The sequence below is a fragment of the Anopheles coustani genome, chromosome 3 (genome assembly GCF_943734705.1).
Source record: "Anopheles coustani chromosome 3, idAnoCousDA_361_x.2, whole genome shotgun sequence".
Classification (NCBI taxonomy): Eukaryota; Metazoa; Arthropoda; class Insecta; order Diptera; family Culicidae; genus Anopheles; species Anopheles coustani.
In genome coordinates, this window is record NC_071288.1 from 48,140,073 (window position 1) to 48,152,316 (window position 12,244).

The 12,244-nt window shown below is 47.5% G+C and overlaps 1 protein-coding gene across 1 annotated transcript; it reads right to left on the reverse strand.

The window, feature by feature from the left end:
- Nucleotides 1-6,380: 6,380 nt before the first annotated feature.
- LOC131258870 (leucine-rich repeat-containing protein 24-like) lies at nucleotides 6,381-12,208 on the reverse strand. The gene is made up of 2 exons (XM_058260260.1): nucleotides 9,865-12,208; nucleotides 6,381-8,774 (listed from the first exon to the last, which is right to left on the reverse strand). Exons 1-2 carry the CDS (start codon nucleotides 11,498-11,500, stop codon nucleotides 7,738-7,740), a joined length of 2,673 nt encoding a protein of 890 aa, XP_058116243.1. The 5' UTR covers nucleotides 11,501-12,208; the 3' UTR covers nucleotides 6,381-7,737.
- Nucleotides 12,209-12,244: the final 36 nt, after the last annotated feature.

Sequence of the window (12,244 nt, forward strand, 5' to 3'; positions counted from 1 at the left end):
CACTAAGTGTGCCATATACCGCACGCTGATTAGACCGGTCGTCCTTTATGGGCACGAATCTTGGACCCTACTCACGGAGGACGCTAACGCTCTCGCAGTCTTCGAGCGGCGCGTGCTCCGGTCTATCTTTGGCGGCGTGTATGAGCAGGGCGTGTGGAGGAGAAGGATGAACCACGAGCTAGCTGAGCTGTATGGCGAGCCGGACATCCTGACGGTGGCGAAGGCCGGCAGGATACGTTGGTTGGGGCATGTCATGAGGATGCCGGACTCATGCCCCACCAAGAAGGTGCTCACCAGCGACCCGCCCGGCACGAGACGACGAGGAGCTCAGCGAGCTCGGTGGATGGACCAAGTGGAGCAGAACCTGCGAGACATCGGATGCGACCGGGGTTGGAGGGCTGCAGCCATGGACCGAGCAACCTGGAAAGCGATTGGTGACCAGGCCATGTCAGCACGACGTGCTCAACTGCGAGCGGGCCAGTGAAGAAGAAGAAGAAGAAATTTTAAGACAGAATTTCAAATCAACCTTTGTCTTATTCTCTTGTGTTTGCTAAAAAAAGGTTTCATAAGATGTTGTGTTTTTTTCAGGTTCTTCTATAGGAGTAACCAACACTTGAACTGAAAGCTGTCGAACATCAGGCAACGAAATGTGAAAACCAAAACAGAATCCCCTAAATCCATCACTTTCGTACTTGAACAGATAATCAAAAATAATAATAAATAAATAATTAAATACTCTCTTGCCATATTATTCATAACACATCGGATTTGTATTAAACAAAAAAGCCAAATAACATTGAGGCTGAAGAACGGATAAACGGCTAGGTGAATATTCAAATGTGTTTACAAATTATTAAAACGAAGAAACGCTAGCCTGACGTTCTGTTTCAAAGACTTGAAAATCATATTAGCACACGCAAACCAATCATGCTCCACCTGGCCTTCGTCCTCGTCAGGACTCCGCTCTGTAATAAGACGCTTCATGAAGCTCTAGCAAAATCTCCGTCCATTTGCCCATTCGCAGCCATACGGGAACGGTCCCCAGAGTGATCATTCTCGCTGGTTTCTCGGGCGGAACACGGACCACTAACACGTGCGGCGGACCCGGTGTTGTCGGCTCAAAAGCAATCCAATTTGGGTGTTCCGAGATTTTGGCGCACCGAGCCGGAATTAAGCGGAACCGGCAAAGCGGAGCCCATTTAATGACTCCTTCGACAACGCCGCGGCTCATCGTAATCGGTAACGAGTGTATGTAATGCCGGTTTGACTATCTTTTCCGTCCTCGACGCGGGCTGCAAATGATAAGTATCAAATTTCCTGCGCCAGCGTCCGCCGCGGGCTCGCACAAACACAAACACACTTCGACGGTATTGGTTAGCGTTTAGCGCCAAGAAAACGGAACCGTTCCATTCCGAGACCACGACCGCCGGTGACGCTCAGAAACACGCGACGGAATAAAAATAGCCAACGAGGATTTTGACGGTTCTGGCAATGACTTTTCAACGCGGCGCATACCGGATGGCCGTAAGTGGCGATTAAAAGAGTGCGCGCGGGGACAGGAGGAAAAAAAACGAACAAAACAAAAATCTCCCACTCAATGAAGTGGGCGAACTCAGTTCGGCGAAAACAGCTTCCTTGTGTGTGGCCGAGCCGTGGAACGTTGCGGTAGGACGGAACCATTGCCGAACCGGGGGTTTTTCGCGTAAGTGGTAATTTGGGTGGCTCAAGCGAACGATGACTAGGCAGCCAAAGTGCCCCCAACACACGGCCAACGAAGACGTTCCAACCGAGACGTGGGCGGCTTGCGTGCCGGAAGCTTGCGAATGTACTCCCCAAATGGATGACATGACCTGCCCACAACGGCGGAACGATTCCGACGTTCCATTCGGCGAACTTCCCATCGGCATCGGCGCGAGTTCATACCCCACGGCAGTTTTCCCCCAAATAGTACCCGACGACGCCACCACCGGTGCAATATGGTTGAAGTATTTACTTTTATACTTCCTAAATCCCGGCGCCCGAAAACAGTCGGTTGCGGATAAAGATGAGCTTAGAGAAAATGGGGCAGTACAATTAAGGTTTGGTTTGGTGTAATTTTGACGATAGTCGAGGGGCGATTTGGGTTCGTACTTTCGGGCAAACCGATTCCGCCGCCGGATCACTCCGCAAGGACGCCAAGGTTAAATGGTTTAAGTTATTCGGAAATTGGCAATCCACACGGAACGCGATAACACTCCCAACTCCGACCGAATGGCTAATGAAGTTTCGTCTTTCCAAACGCGGAACGATGTGATTGGTGTCCGGGAACGCCGTAGCGACGTGTTTCGTGTTGGAAACCGCGTGCGGCTTTGTCATTGGAACGTACGCCACGGAGCTTCTACGGTAGTATAAATTTAAAATTACGCTTTAGGCTACAGCCAACCACCCTGCTTGTTCGCCGCCTGCTTTCCGCCAACGACCCAATTAAGGTGTACCGCCAAAGGTACGGGCCAACTTTTCCCCGCCTAATTACCGGCGAGTATGTTACACCTGATTTATGCGCCGTGATCCCATCATTAACCCGTCCCACAATCGTTCGAGACCGCGTGCGACGACCGGTGCTGCGATGGATTAATCAGAAATAAAATATGGAACGACGGGACACACGGAAAAAGGCGCCATCGACAGCGAAAACCCCCAACCTGAGGATGAATTATCCTCGGCCCATTAAGGTGCGGGGGGGCCGCGGTGTTGGCGGTGCTGGGACACCATTATTTTACATTCCTTTTTTTTTACTCTAAACCATCGTTAGCCAGCTGAAATTCTATTTAAAAGCCTTCTCGGGCGACGGACGGCCAGCGATGGGTTTTGGCGTCAATTTTCTTGTCCGCTAGATTTTACATCGAAGCGAATGAGCTTGGCTTCGATCCGGGTGGGATCCTTAAAACTTTAAAACCCGCAGTAATTGGAGTATCAGCTTGAGGGGGCTGGAAGATGAGGGTGTCCAACAACGAGGTGACACACAGGTGTGTTCGACGTAGCGAAAAATCGCTGGAAGGTGCCTATGAGACTCGCTGTTGTGTGCCTAACCGGTGGGACGGTTTCAGCCGTCGAGTCATTAATATAAATGGACGCGAAACCCGAACGGGGCCCAGCATGTGGCCGTTCTTCCTGTTGCTTTTTAAGAGATGTTTTTCCTTGGTTCGTAACGCCTGAAAGTCAGCTTCCGTTCGGTTGAGGCTCGACATTGCTGCCTGCAAATCAGGGTTATTAGTTCCGTTTGCTAGTTTTCAGTTTAACCCTGTCACGAGAAAAAAAGCTGCAAAGCAAATGCTTGTCATGTCAAAATTGTTGCTCGTGGAAAAAGTTTCATGGAAGTAGAGTACAGTGCTCTGAAATACTCAAACTACTGTAAAGAATAAAAATATGTGCTACAATAAAGAACGATTTCTCAGTTTTTTGCAATATTAGAAAAGAAAAATGAGTGATGAGCAATTGCTAAGGGTCGTTTGTGCTATATGAAAAACCTCCTCACACGTGCAACCAAGAATGCACCTTGCACCCAAGAGTTTGTGTTACACGAGCTGGAAAACATTTCATCTACCCGATCCATAGGGAAAAAAATAAAAAGGACCAACTTGCACATGGCTCACTCGCAATTCAACACATCTACGCGATTCTCGCCGACGATCTTGTAACCAGCGACGAGACTAGTTGGGTGCTTGGGGCAAATGAATTAATTAAAAAGTATACCATATAATTTTCCCACCACTTGAACTTTTAGATCCTACAAGTTTTCACACGATGCGCATCCTGTTGTGTCTCCGACACCATTGAGGTAAAGTTTGTCATCATTATATTTTGTCAGTAACGAGGAAGATAACCTTAGCCTGCACACACTGGGTGTGAGGGTGTGAGTTATGATGAGAACCTTGCTAAGCAAACGGCATTAACAACCACCTAACACAAGCGTACACAAAGTACTTAGCGTAGTTGATAGTTTTTAATGAGTAATAACTTTGGTTATTTAAACAGGAGTTGTCTACATGGAATGTTGATAGAGGAACTGAGGATGAATATAAATTTACTTTACTGGATTACTGATTGAACATCAGAGGAAAAAAAAACTGCCTACCAAACTTAAGAATTAAAGTTAAGTTACGAAAAAAACGTATGACAAAAAATATGGTTCAGTGACTTTCTTACACCTTGTAACATTTGAAAACAAATTTAAGAGCGAATGAAATAAGATAATCCTTATAGTAGTAATTCTTTAAATAGAAGTAATCCTTTAAATTAAATTAAAATAAGAAAACATGAAAAAAAAACAAATAAAACGATATTTAAAATAAGCTAAAATACTCACTTATTCAAATCGAATTTCGAAACACAAGCTATAGCAGAAAAACCAAATCCAAACCAAAGCAAATGTTCTTCTCGGTGATAATAATAAAACAAATGCAGATAAATAAAACAGAAACAAAATAAATTTGTATTAAATTATTGTCAGACGTATAAATTTATTCATTTTTCTTGCACAACTAGCTAACTGTCAACCGTATGTTTCCAGGCGACAAAATTAAGGCCCTTTACTTGTCCACCACATTCGTGGAATATATTCATATGCTATACCATTCTAGATTCCTGTTTTTAATTGATGAAAATCATAGCTCCGGAACAAACCAATGTGCGTGTATGTGGTCCAAACTGAGACAAGTTTAACGTAGAATAGTTTAATCATACAAGAACTGATAATATCTACAAATAATAAGACTATGAGAGCTTTTTTGCGAAATGTGTATATCAATAACGGATGCAAACTAGTATGATAAATTAGTAATTCTGATGGCGAGAACAAACAAAATGTTCTCTATATTCCTTGGAAGACTGCAAAGGAATTAAATGTGAATGTTACGAACGGATACGAGGACACACAAATAGGGATTTTTATACTCCTTCAGTTCACTACTTGCTAGCTAAGCGATTTCTCGTTCCGTTGCTTTTCGAATATTTAAAGAAAAGAAAATGTGAATAAAACAAGACGTCACAAACAATTGTTCAAAACGCGGGAATTAATGGAAAGTTGGTATTTGTTTCTGACAGTTTCTCTGCGTATCAGCAATCTAACGAGTCGTATAACTTGGTCGACCGATAATCGGTACACTATTTATGAAATGCTTCTGGATTTGCTATGGAATAAATGTGTGGGATTGAACATTTTCTTCGCATCTTCGCCTCACGGGGATGGGGTGTCGGGAAAATCGATTTCCCTTTCCTGACGCAACGCGACACCATTTCGGCCGTCTAGACGGGTGTGCTGCTCTTACTCTTCCAGCCATACTCCCGAACGACTCATCCAGGCCGTGCAGATAATTACAACAGTTCTTAAACGAACAAACCGACACCACTTTCACACTCTTTCGCACACGGAGTAGTCTCTTGGGATGTGCGGCCACCGGCATCGCGTGAATTCATTTATATATCTTGTTTCGCTTCCTAATTGTTGCCGTACCTAATTAAATTTGTCCTAGGAATTAGTGCCTTCTCGCTGTTCCGATGTCTTCGTACGGCGGCGCAATTATTCTCTACTCATTAAAGAAGAGGACTTCTATCGCTTCTGCTAGCCATTTTGATTTGCACTGTTTCGTTCTCTTTCCGAGTGTTTTTTTTTATTTTTTCATCTTCACTCAACCTATCTCAGTCAATTGGCACTGTTTTGTAGTGTATTCCGTGCAGAAATGAAGGAAAAACGTCCGGAGCGACCGTCAATCGAGAATGGGACAAGAAATGGGGGGAAAAATGCAAGTTGACCGGGTAATGGTACAAAAAGAGGAACGCAAACAAGCGCCGATTAAGCGTCCCAGATGAAGAGGAACGAGATTCCAGGAACGAGGACACTCTTCCTAAAATTGCCAGAGTTAAAAGACCTTCCATCTACCCCTCCCTGGTGTTTCCAAATGCTAGAGGAAAAATAAAGATTTATTTAAAACATTATCACCAACTGCGCTCACCGGTGACCGGGCTAAGGGGTCTGGTACGGTTGCATAATGCCACGGACACACACTAAGAGCTACGGTAGAAAAAGAATTGGCAGAAAAACAAGGATCGTCTCAAGAGCGACGAGTAATCACGTAATTAAAAGCAAGAGGAAAAATGGGAGCTTCCACCAGGATGGCAATTATCGCAGCCAACACTAAGATGTCCAGTAGTATTGGAGACGGAAAAACACAAACTTTCCTCCTGCAAAGCCATACGAAAAATAAAATTCAGACAGACAAATTGAAGGCTACCCAATTGTGACCGTAGTATGCAGCTTTTTTAATGCCTCCATTTGAGTGAAAACCCGAGCTGTACAAAACCTACAGTTGTTTAAACAATAAACGAGCAGGGAACAGAACGAAACGTAAGAGGAAGAAACCAAAACTCAAAACGAATGAGGAGACAATTTAGCATCTGTTGCAGCGCTTGTCGTCGGAACATTTATATTAATTATCCACCGACACGTGATTTTTCGGGCTGCAGTTTTTTACTCCTGCCCGTGTGCTATTTGTTTCAATTTAATACCCACGGTTAGGGAAGGTTAGGGCGCCGCCTCCGAAATGGCTCATGAAAAGTAATAATAATCCGCGTGGATTGCCGACATTTGTTTTTATTCATCCGGTTAACGCAAACAATCGTTACTGAACACATTTTGCGTATTAGGGTAAGTTCAGGAAAAAAAGGTTCACTATTGCATCACCACGATGAATCGTCCTCAGCCGACTTTTGATCTCGAAAGGTCGATCGGAAGGCAAAAATAAAGCAGAACGATATTATTCGTATGTGCATTCACACTTTGCGATTTGTATTACAATTCGTCCTCCCAATCCCCTCCGGTAACGTATTTCATTTCTTTTCTGAACGTAATCCACAAGCCTTGCACGGTCTAACAAAACTTAAATCATGAACGAACGCAATTTCTCGCGTTTTGTTACAGGCGCCATTGATGTTCCGTTCCGTTTCGGAGCCGATGTAAATCTCACGGTTTTACTGTACTACCTATTACCATTTAAAAATTAATACCGTCCTTAAAGTTATTAATTATATAATTGCTTTAAAAAATTATAAGAAATAGTTATTAGATCCCGTTCGGGCTTACCATCTGTTTGCTTTCTACCCATTACTTAACATCATCCTTAACTGAACTGTACTTATCTCGCTAAAGCTATTTTCGTTTCGTTATTTTTTGTTTCATACCGTCTAAACCAAAGAAGAAAAAAAGATCGATTTTCTCGTTGCCTTCGTTTGTTTCTGTTGGCGGTCCTAATCCTGTAAATCGTCTTTATCGATAGTTCTGTACACTTGCATTGATCATACAATGATTCTACTTCCTGCTAAAGGGCAGGCTCGTTATTCGTAGCTTATCTTTCATTTAGTTTTTTTCTTAATCTATTTTACGACGAATTCTCCTTGTCATCGTAGTGTGCCGGAAGGAACGAAAAGTAAATGTGTTCGCACACAAAATTACGTTGTCTCTCTCCCGCACACACACGCCGGTTTAGTCCGTAACTATCGCAGTAGCTTATGGACTATTCGTTAAAGTTTGTGAAAAATTTAACATGTTCACGACATCGCGCGTCTTATAGTCGAGAGGGCTTACGGTAGGATTTAAATTATAGTCTCATATACTCACGTTCACCTATAAACACATTCACTTGCACGCACGCTTCCGTTCCGGTGCGAACGGGTTTTGGTCCCCTCCGCAGCGCCTCGTCTGCACTAGACCTCGGTACCGTCGTCGCCCTCGTCCGCAAACAACGGGCTAGTGCTGGTGTTTGTGCTGCTAGTGTTCGCTGCCATCAACGTCATCGGACCACTGACCGTTCCGCTTACGCTTGGGTCGTCACCGGCAACGATCGGTTTCTTTTTCGGTTTCGGCGGTGGCCGGGGTGGAACTTTACTGCGGTTCATCGTGCCGACACCCGGGGCCATACCGTAGATGGACGACTGGTCAAGGTCGAGCCCGGGCAACCCGAGGCCACCGGGCGGGACGAGCTTCTCCGGAATGGCCTCGTAGTTGCTGCCGAGCGTCAGTGGGTTCGTTGCCGTCTGACCGCCAGGAGTGGCCGGTAGCGGTCGGTCTTTCATGCTGTACTTCGTTAGCGGCGTGGACGTGAGGGCGTTGGGGGCACCCGACGTCACCCCTCGGTGGGCTTTGTTGAGCTTGAGCGTCGAGTTGCCGGACGCCGTCGTCCGGAGGCCGAGATTGTCGTACACGGGCTCGCACATGCTGAGCGACAGGTCGATGGGCGAGGTGGGGCTGGCGGGGTTGCTACCGCCTGAGGGCAGCATCTCCGCCGTCACGGCCGAACTTATCGACGGCGTCCAGCTGGGGGTGCGCGGTTTGCGCGGGATTGTCACGTAGCCCTGGTGCTTGTGGGCCACCTGCGGGTAGATGAGCGGGGCGGGCGTAAACGGTGAGTTGGACCGACCGGCCGCTATCGCTATCGTGCGACCCGTCTTCGGGTGCTGAAGCGTGCGGAACCCAGCCGGTACCTGTCCCCCCGGGCCGCCCAGACTGCTCGTGCCCGGGCCCATCTGGTAGATCGGGCTGGCTAGCGGCGATTTACCGTAGATGCGACCGTCGTGGATGTTCGACAACGAACTTTGGATCGAGGGTGACTGGGGGAAGCGCGACGGGAAGGCCAGCAGGTCCGGCGGAAGGTTCGTGCCGCAACCGTCATCTACGTACGTGGCCCGGGAGCGCGGGTTCGAGTCCGACAGCGCCACCGAGGCCGTTTCCTCATCCTGGGCGACTAGAAAAGAACGCAAAAATTAGAAGAAATGGAAACGGAAAAGATCTTATGAGATAAGATTCTGCCAGCCTCCGGGGGGAAAGCAGCATCGAGCAAACTACAAGCTACCGGTATTGTCTATGTAATTGCAAAAGCGTCCCATCTACTGTAAACAATGAAGAAGTGTAGAATTGGGTTTGTTTTGTGTACATCTTACACTTTTGTCTGTTCTTTATCAACAACCAGACTTCATTTTGGCAGAAAAAATTTGGTAACCGAAGTTTCTATCTCAGCGTAGTATTATTAAATACTGTAAGATAAAATGTTAATCAGTTTATAAACAAAGAAAGATTGAATTGGGCAATTAAATGTGATAATGAATTGCGCTATTAAATAATGAAGTGAAAATAATGTGTGTACGAGAGAAAACAAATGCGATGTAAGTAAACATTTAAATACTTTTATCATGCTTCAATACTGATGCGATCATTAAAATATTTAATTTTTTGTTAACTGGGTTTTCCGAAGTCACAATAGCTTTGGTAAATGTTTATCCAATGCAAATCTTAGGACTGGTAATCTCGAGAATCTCGTGAAGCATATAGCATATTTTGATGCACTCTAAAATATCGTTCGTATCGTTGAAGATTAAAATACCAAAAGATTCATGAATCAACCTGAATTAATCTTGGATGAAAGATTCATATGAATGAATATCGCCTAAAGATTCATAAGGCAGAATACTAGTTACTACACGAAATAACACAGCGCAATTTTTATGTTAAACGACCTGCCAGAGCCTATTGTGACAGTAAAAGTTTGGGCAAATATGACAGTAAAAGTCCTCGTCTAGTAAGGGCAAAAGAAATAATCAAGGGATGTCATAACGACACGTTAGTATTAATTCTCCTTTAAACCAACCGACACTTTCAAAGATAATAGTCCGACTTGTACGATTATGCTCGTAATGTCGAGATAAATGAATAATTGTTTGTTTAAATATCGGAAAGAAGTACAGTGCTATTTTAATCATTAAAAATTGAAAAATATTTGTTAATCTTGATGCCAAACCTTAAACCAATTCCATGCAGCATTGATTGCTTTTACTCACCGAAACCGGTCTCGTCCAGAAGCGTCCGCTGGGCCTCGTGCTTTTCGTCATACTCGCTACCGCCGCCACCGACTCCAGCCAACACCTTGTCCCCGGCATCGATGTCCACCCGTCGCGGTGGCTTCTCCACCGGGTTCACCTCCGTCAGCAGACTCTTCTGCATTTCCACGATCACCGAGCCGCTGTCGAGGATGGAGTCGTTCTGCGATTTGTCCATCATCTTCGCGCTCATCAGCCCGTTCTCGCTCATGGTGGAGTTCTTCTTTCTCCGCACTCGCTTGCAGACGCACCAGATCATTAGCGCCGCCACGATCGCCAGCAGCACCAACAGCACGATCAGTACGATCCAGAGCAGATCCTTCGACCGGGTGGCCGACGCAATCGGGTGCGGGTCCGCCTTTAGGTCGAAGAACAGCTCATTCTCGTCGATGCCACCCCGGTTGGTGGCCTTGCACACGTACGAGCCGCGGTCCGCCTGCCGCACGCCGAAGATCGTCAGCTCCGACACGTGCATCTCGCTCTGGTCGCGCTCGTTGATGCGCACCGCCTGTCGCACCAGCTTGCGTTGGTCGTGCAGCGAGAGGGGTCGCTTCTGGAACAGCCAGTCGATCGTCGGCAGCGGCAACCCGGTCACCTTGCAGACGAACGTCGCGTTCTCACCACCGCCCGGGAACTGCATCCGGTTCTCGATGATGTTCGGCGGGCAGGCGAACTCGTCCAGATCGATGTCGCCCCACTGGCGGCCGGCGAGCTTCTTCGGCACGCTGCACGCCGTCGGCGACGTGTATAGGTTCTTCGCCAGCACGAACTCGCTGAAGGCGCGCAGCGCGCAGCTGCAGTTCCACGGGTTGTTCGTCAGCGACAGGCTGGTCAGCTTCTCCAGCCCCGAGAACGACTCCTTCCGCAGCGTCTGCAGCTCGTTGTAGTCCAGCTCGATCTGCGACAGGATCGGCACGTTGACGAAGCTGTTCAGCGCGATCCGCACCAGCCGGTTGCTGCGCAGGTGCACCTTAGTGAGAAAGGCCAACCCGCGGAAGAGATTCTTCTCGATCCTCTCGAGCCGGTTGTTGTTCAGGATGATGACGCGGATTTTGGTCAGATCGTCGAAGATGCCCGGCTCGAGCGAGCTCAGGTTGTTGTTCGCCATGTCCAGCTCGATCAGGATGGTTAGGTTCCGGAACGCTTCCCGGTCCGCCCGCTTCATGCCGTTGTTGCGCAGGTACAGCTTCTGTAGGTTGGTGTAGTGGGCGCTCATGAACGTCAGGGCCGGCAGCTCGTCGATCTCGTTGTACGAGAGTTCCAGTATCTGCAGCGCGTTGCTGAGCTCCCGTGGGACCCCCGGTAGCCGCTGGTTGGTGCAGTCCGCACTCTTTCGTCCACTTTTCCAGCTGCACTTGCAGTTGCCGCACTGTTTGGTGAAGTCGGGCTCCTCGTTGCCGCGTGCTATGCTCACTTGGAGCTGCACTAAAAGGAGCAGCAACATCACCGTTACTCCTGCGCTGATCCTATGTTTTGTCACGTGGCGCTTGGTCGAACCGTGCACCATTGTTGACCGCACGTTCGTTATCCTTGCACTACCGTCATCTCCCGCCGTCCGCATCGGTCTCGTCCTCGTACTGCACGCGTTGGGACACATTGTACTTCTCACTTTGCTACCGCCTTTTTCTACCCCTGCTCCACTCCACTCTACGCGAACGCTAACCCTACTCTACCGCTAAACTATCACCTTTCTTCCGCACGTGCCTCCACTATGCTCCCGCTTTCTCGGGTGAGGGTTTAACTCCCAAACGAATGCCTGCCGCCCGGTGCTGCCGAAAAAAGCTGCAGAAGTCAAGTCAACGGGGGCGATGATGACGACGTTGTCGAGTGTTTAAAACTTCCAGTGCGCCCACGAACGATGCGGTGGCGCTGTGGTCGCTGTGTGCTGGCGTTCACCACCGCCTTTCTTGCACTCCGAGATTGTGTGAGCGGCGTCGAAATTGCTTGCGATTATTTCCGCTATCAGATGATGATTATGGTTGAAATTGTGTTTACCTTCTATTTATGCTGTAGACTAGCGTTGGCGCTGCTCGGATTCTGGATTTCTTATTGCTAGCGCCACGAGTGCAACTACATCCGTCCGACCGGTTGGGATGCTGCAGTCCACACGGGCAATGCTGTAGCACTTTGGCCTCGGTGCCTTTTCAGTGACAATTCTCGTTATTTTTTTTTGCGCGAATTCCTTTGAGTTTTCTATCCTACACACATCCACCGACGTGATGACGATGATGTTGACAATGTTGACGATGGTGCCGCTGCTGTTCCTTTTGCCAGTGTCGTCCCAGCCGAGGCAACATGGTACGCGTTTTCATCGTTCACGGGTGGCACCGGGGCCAGCGAG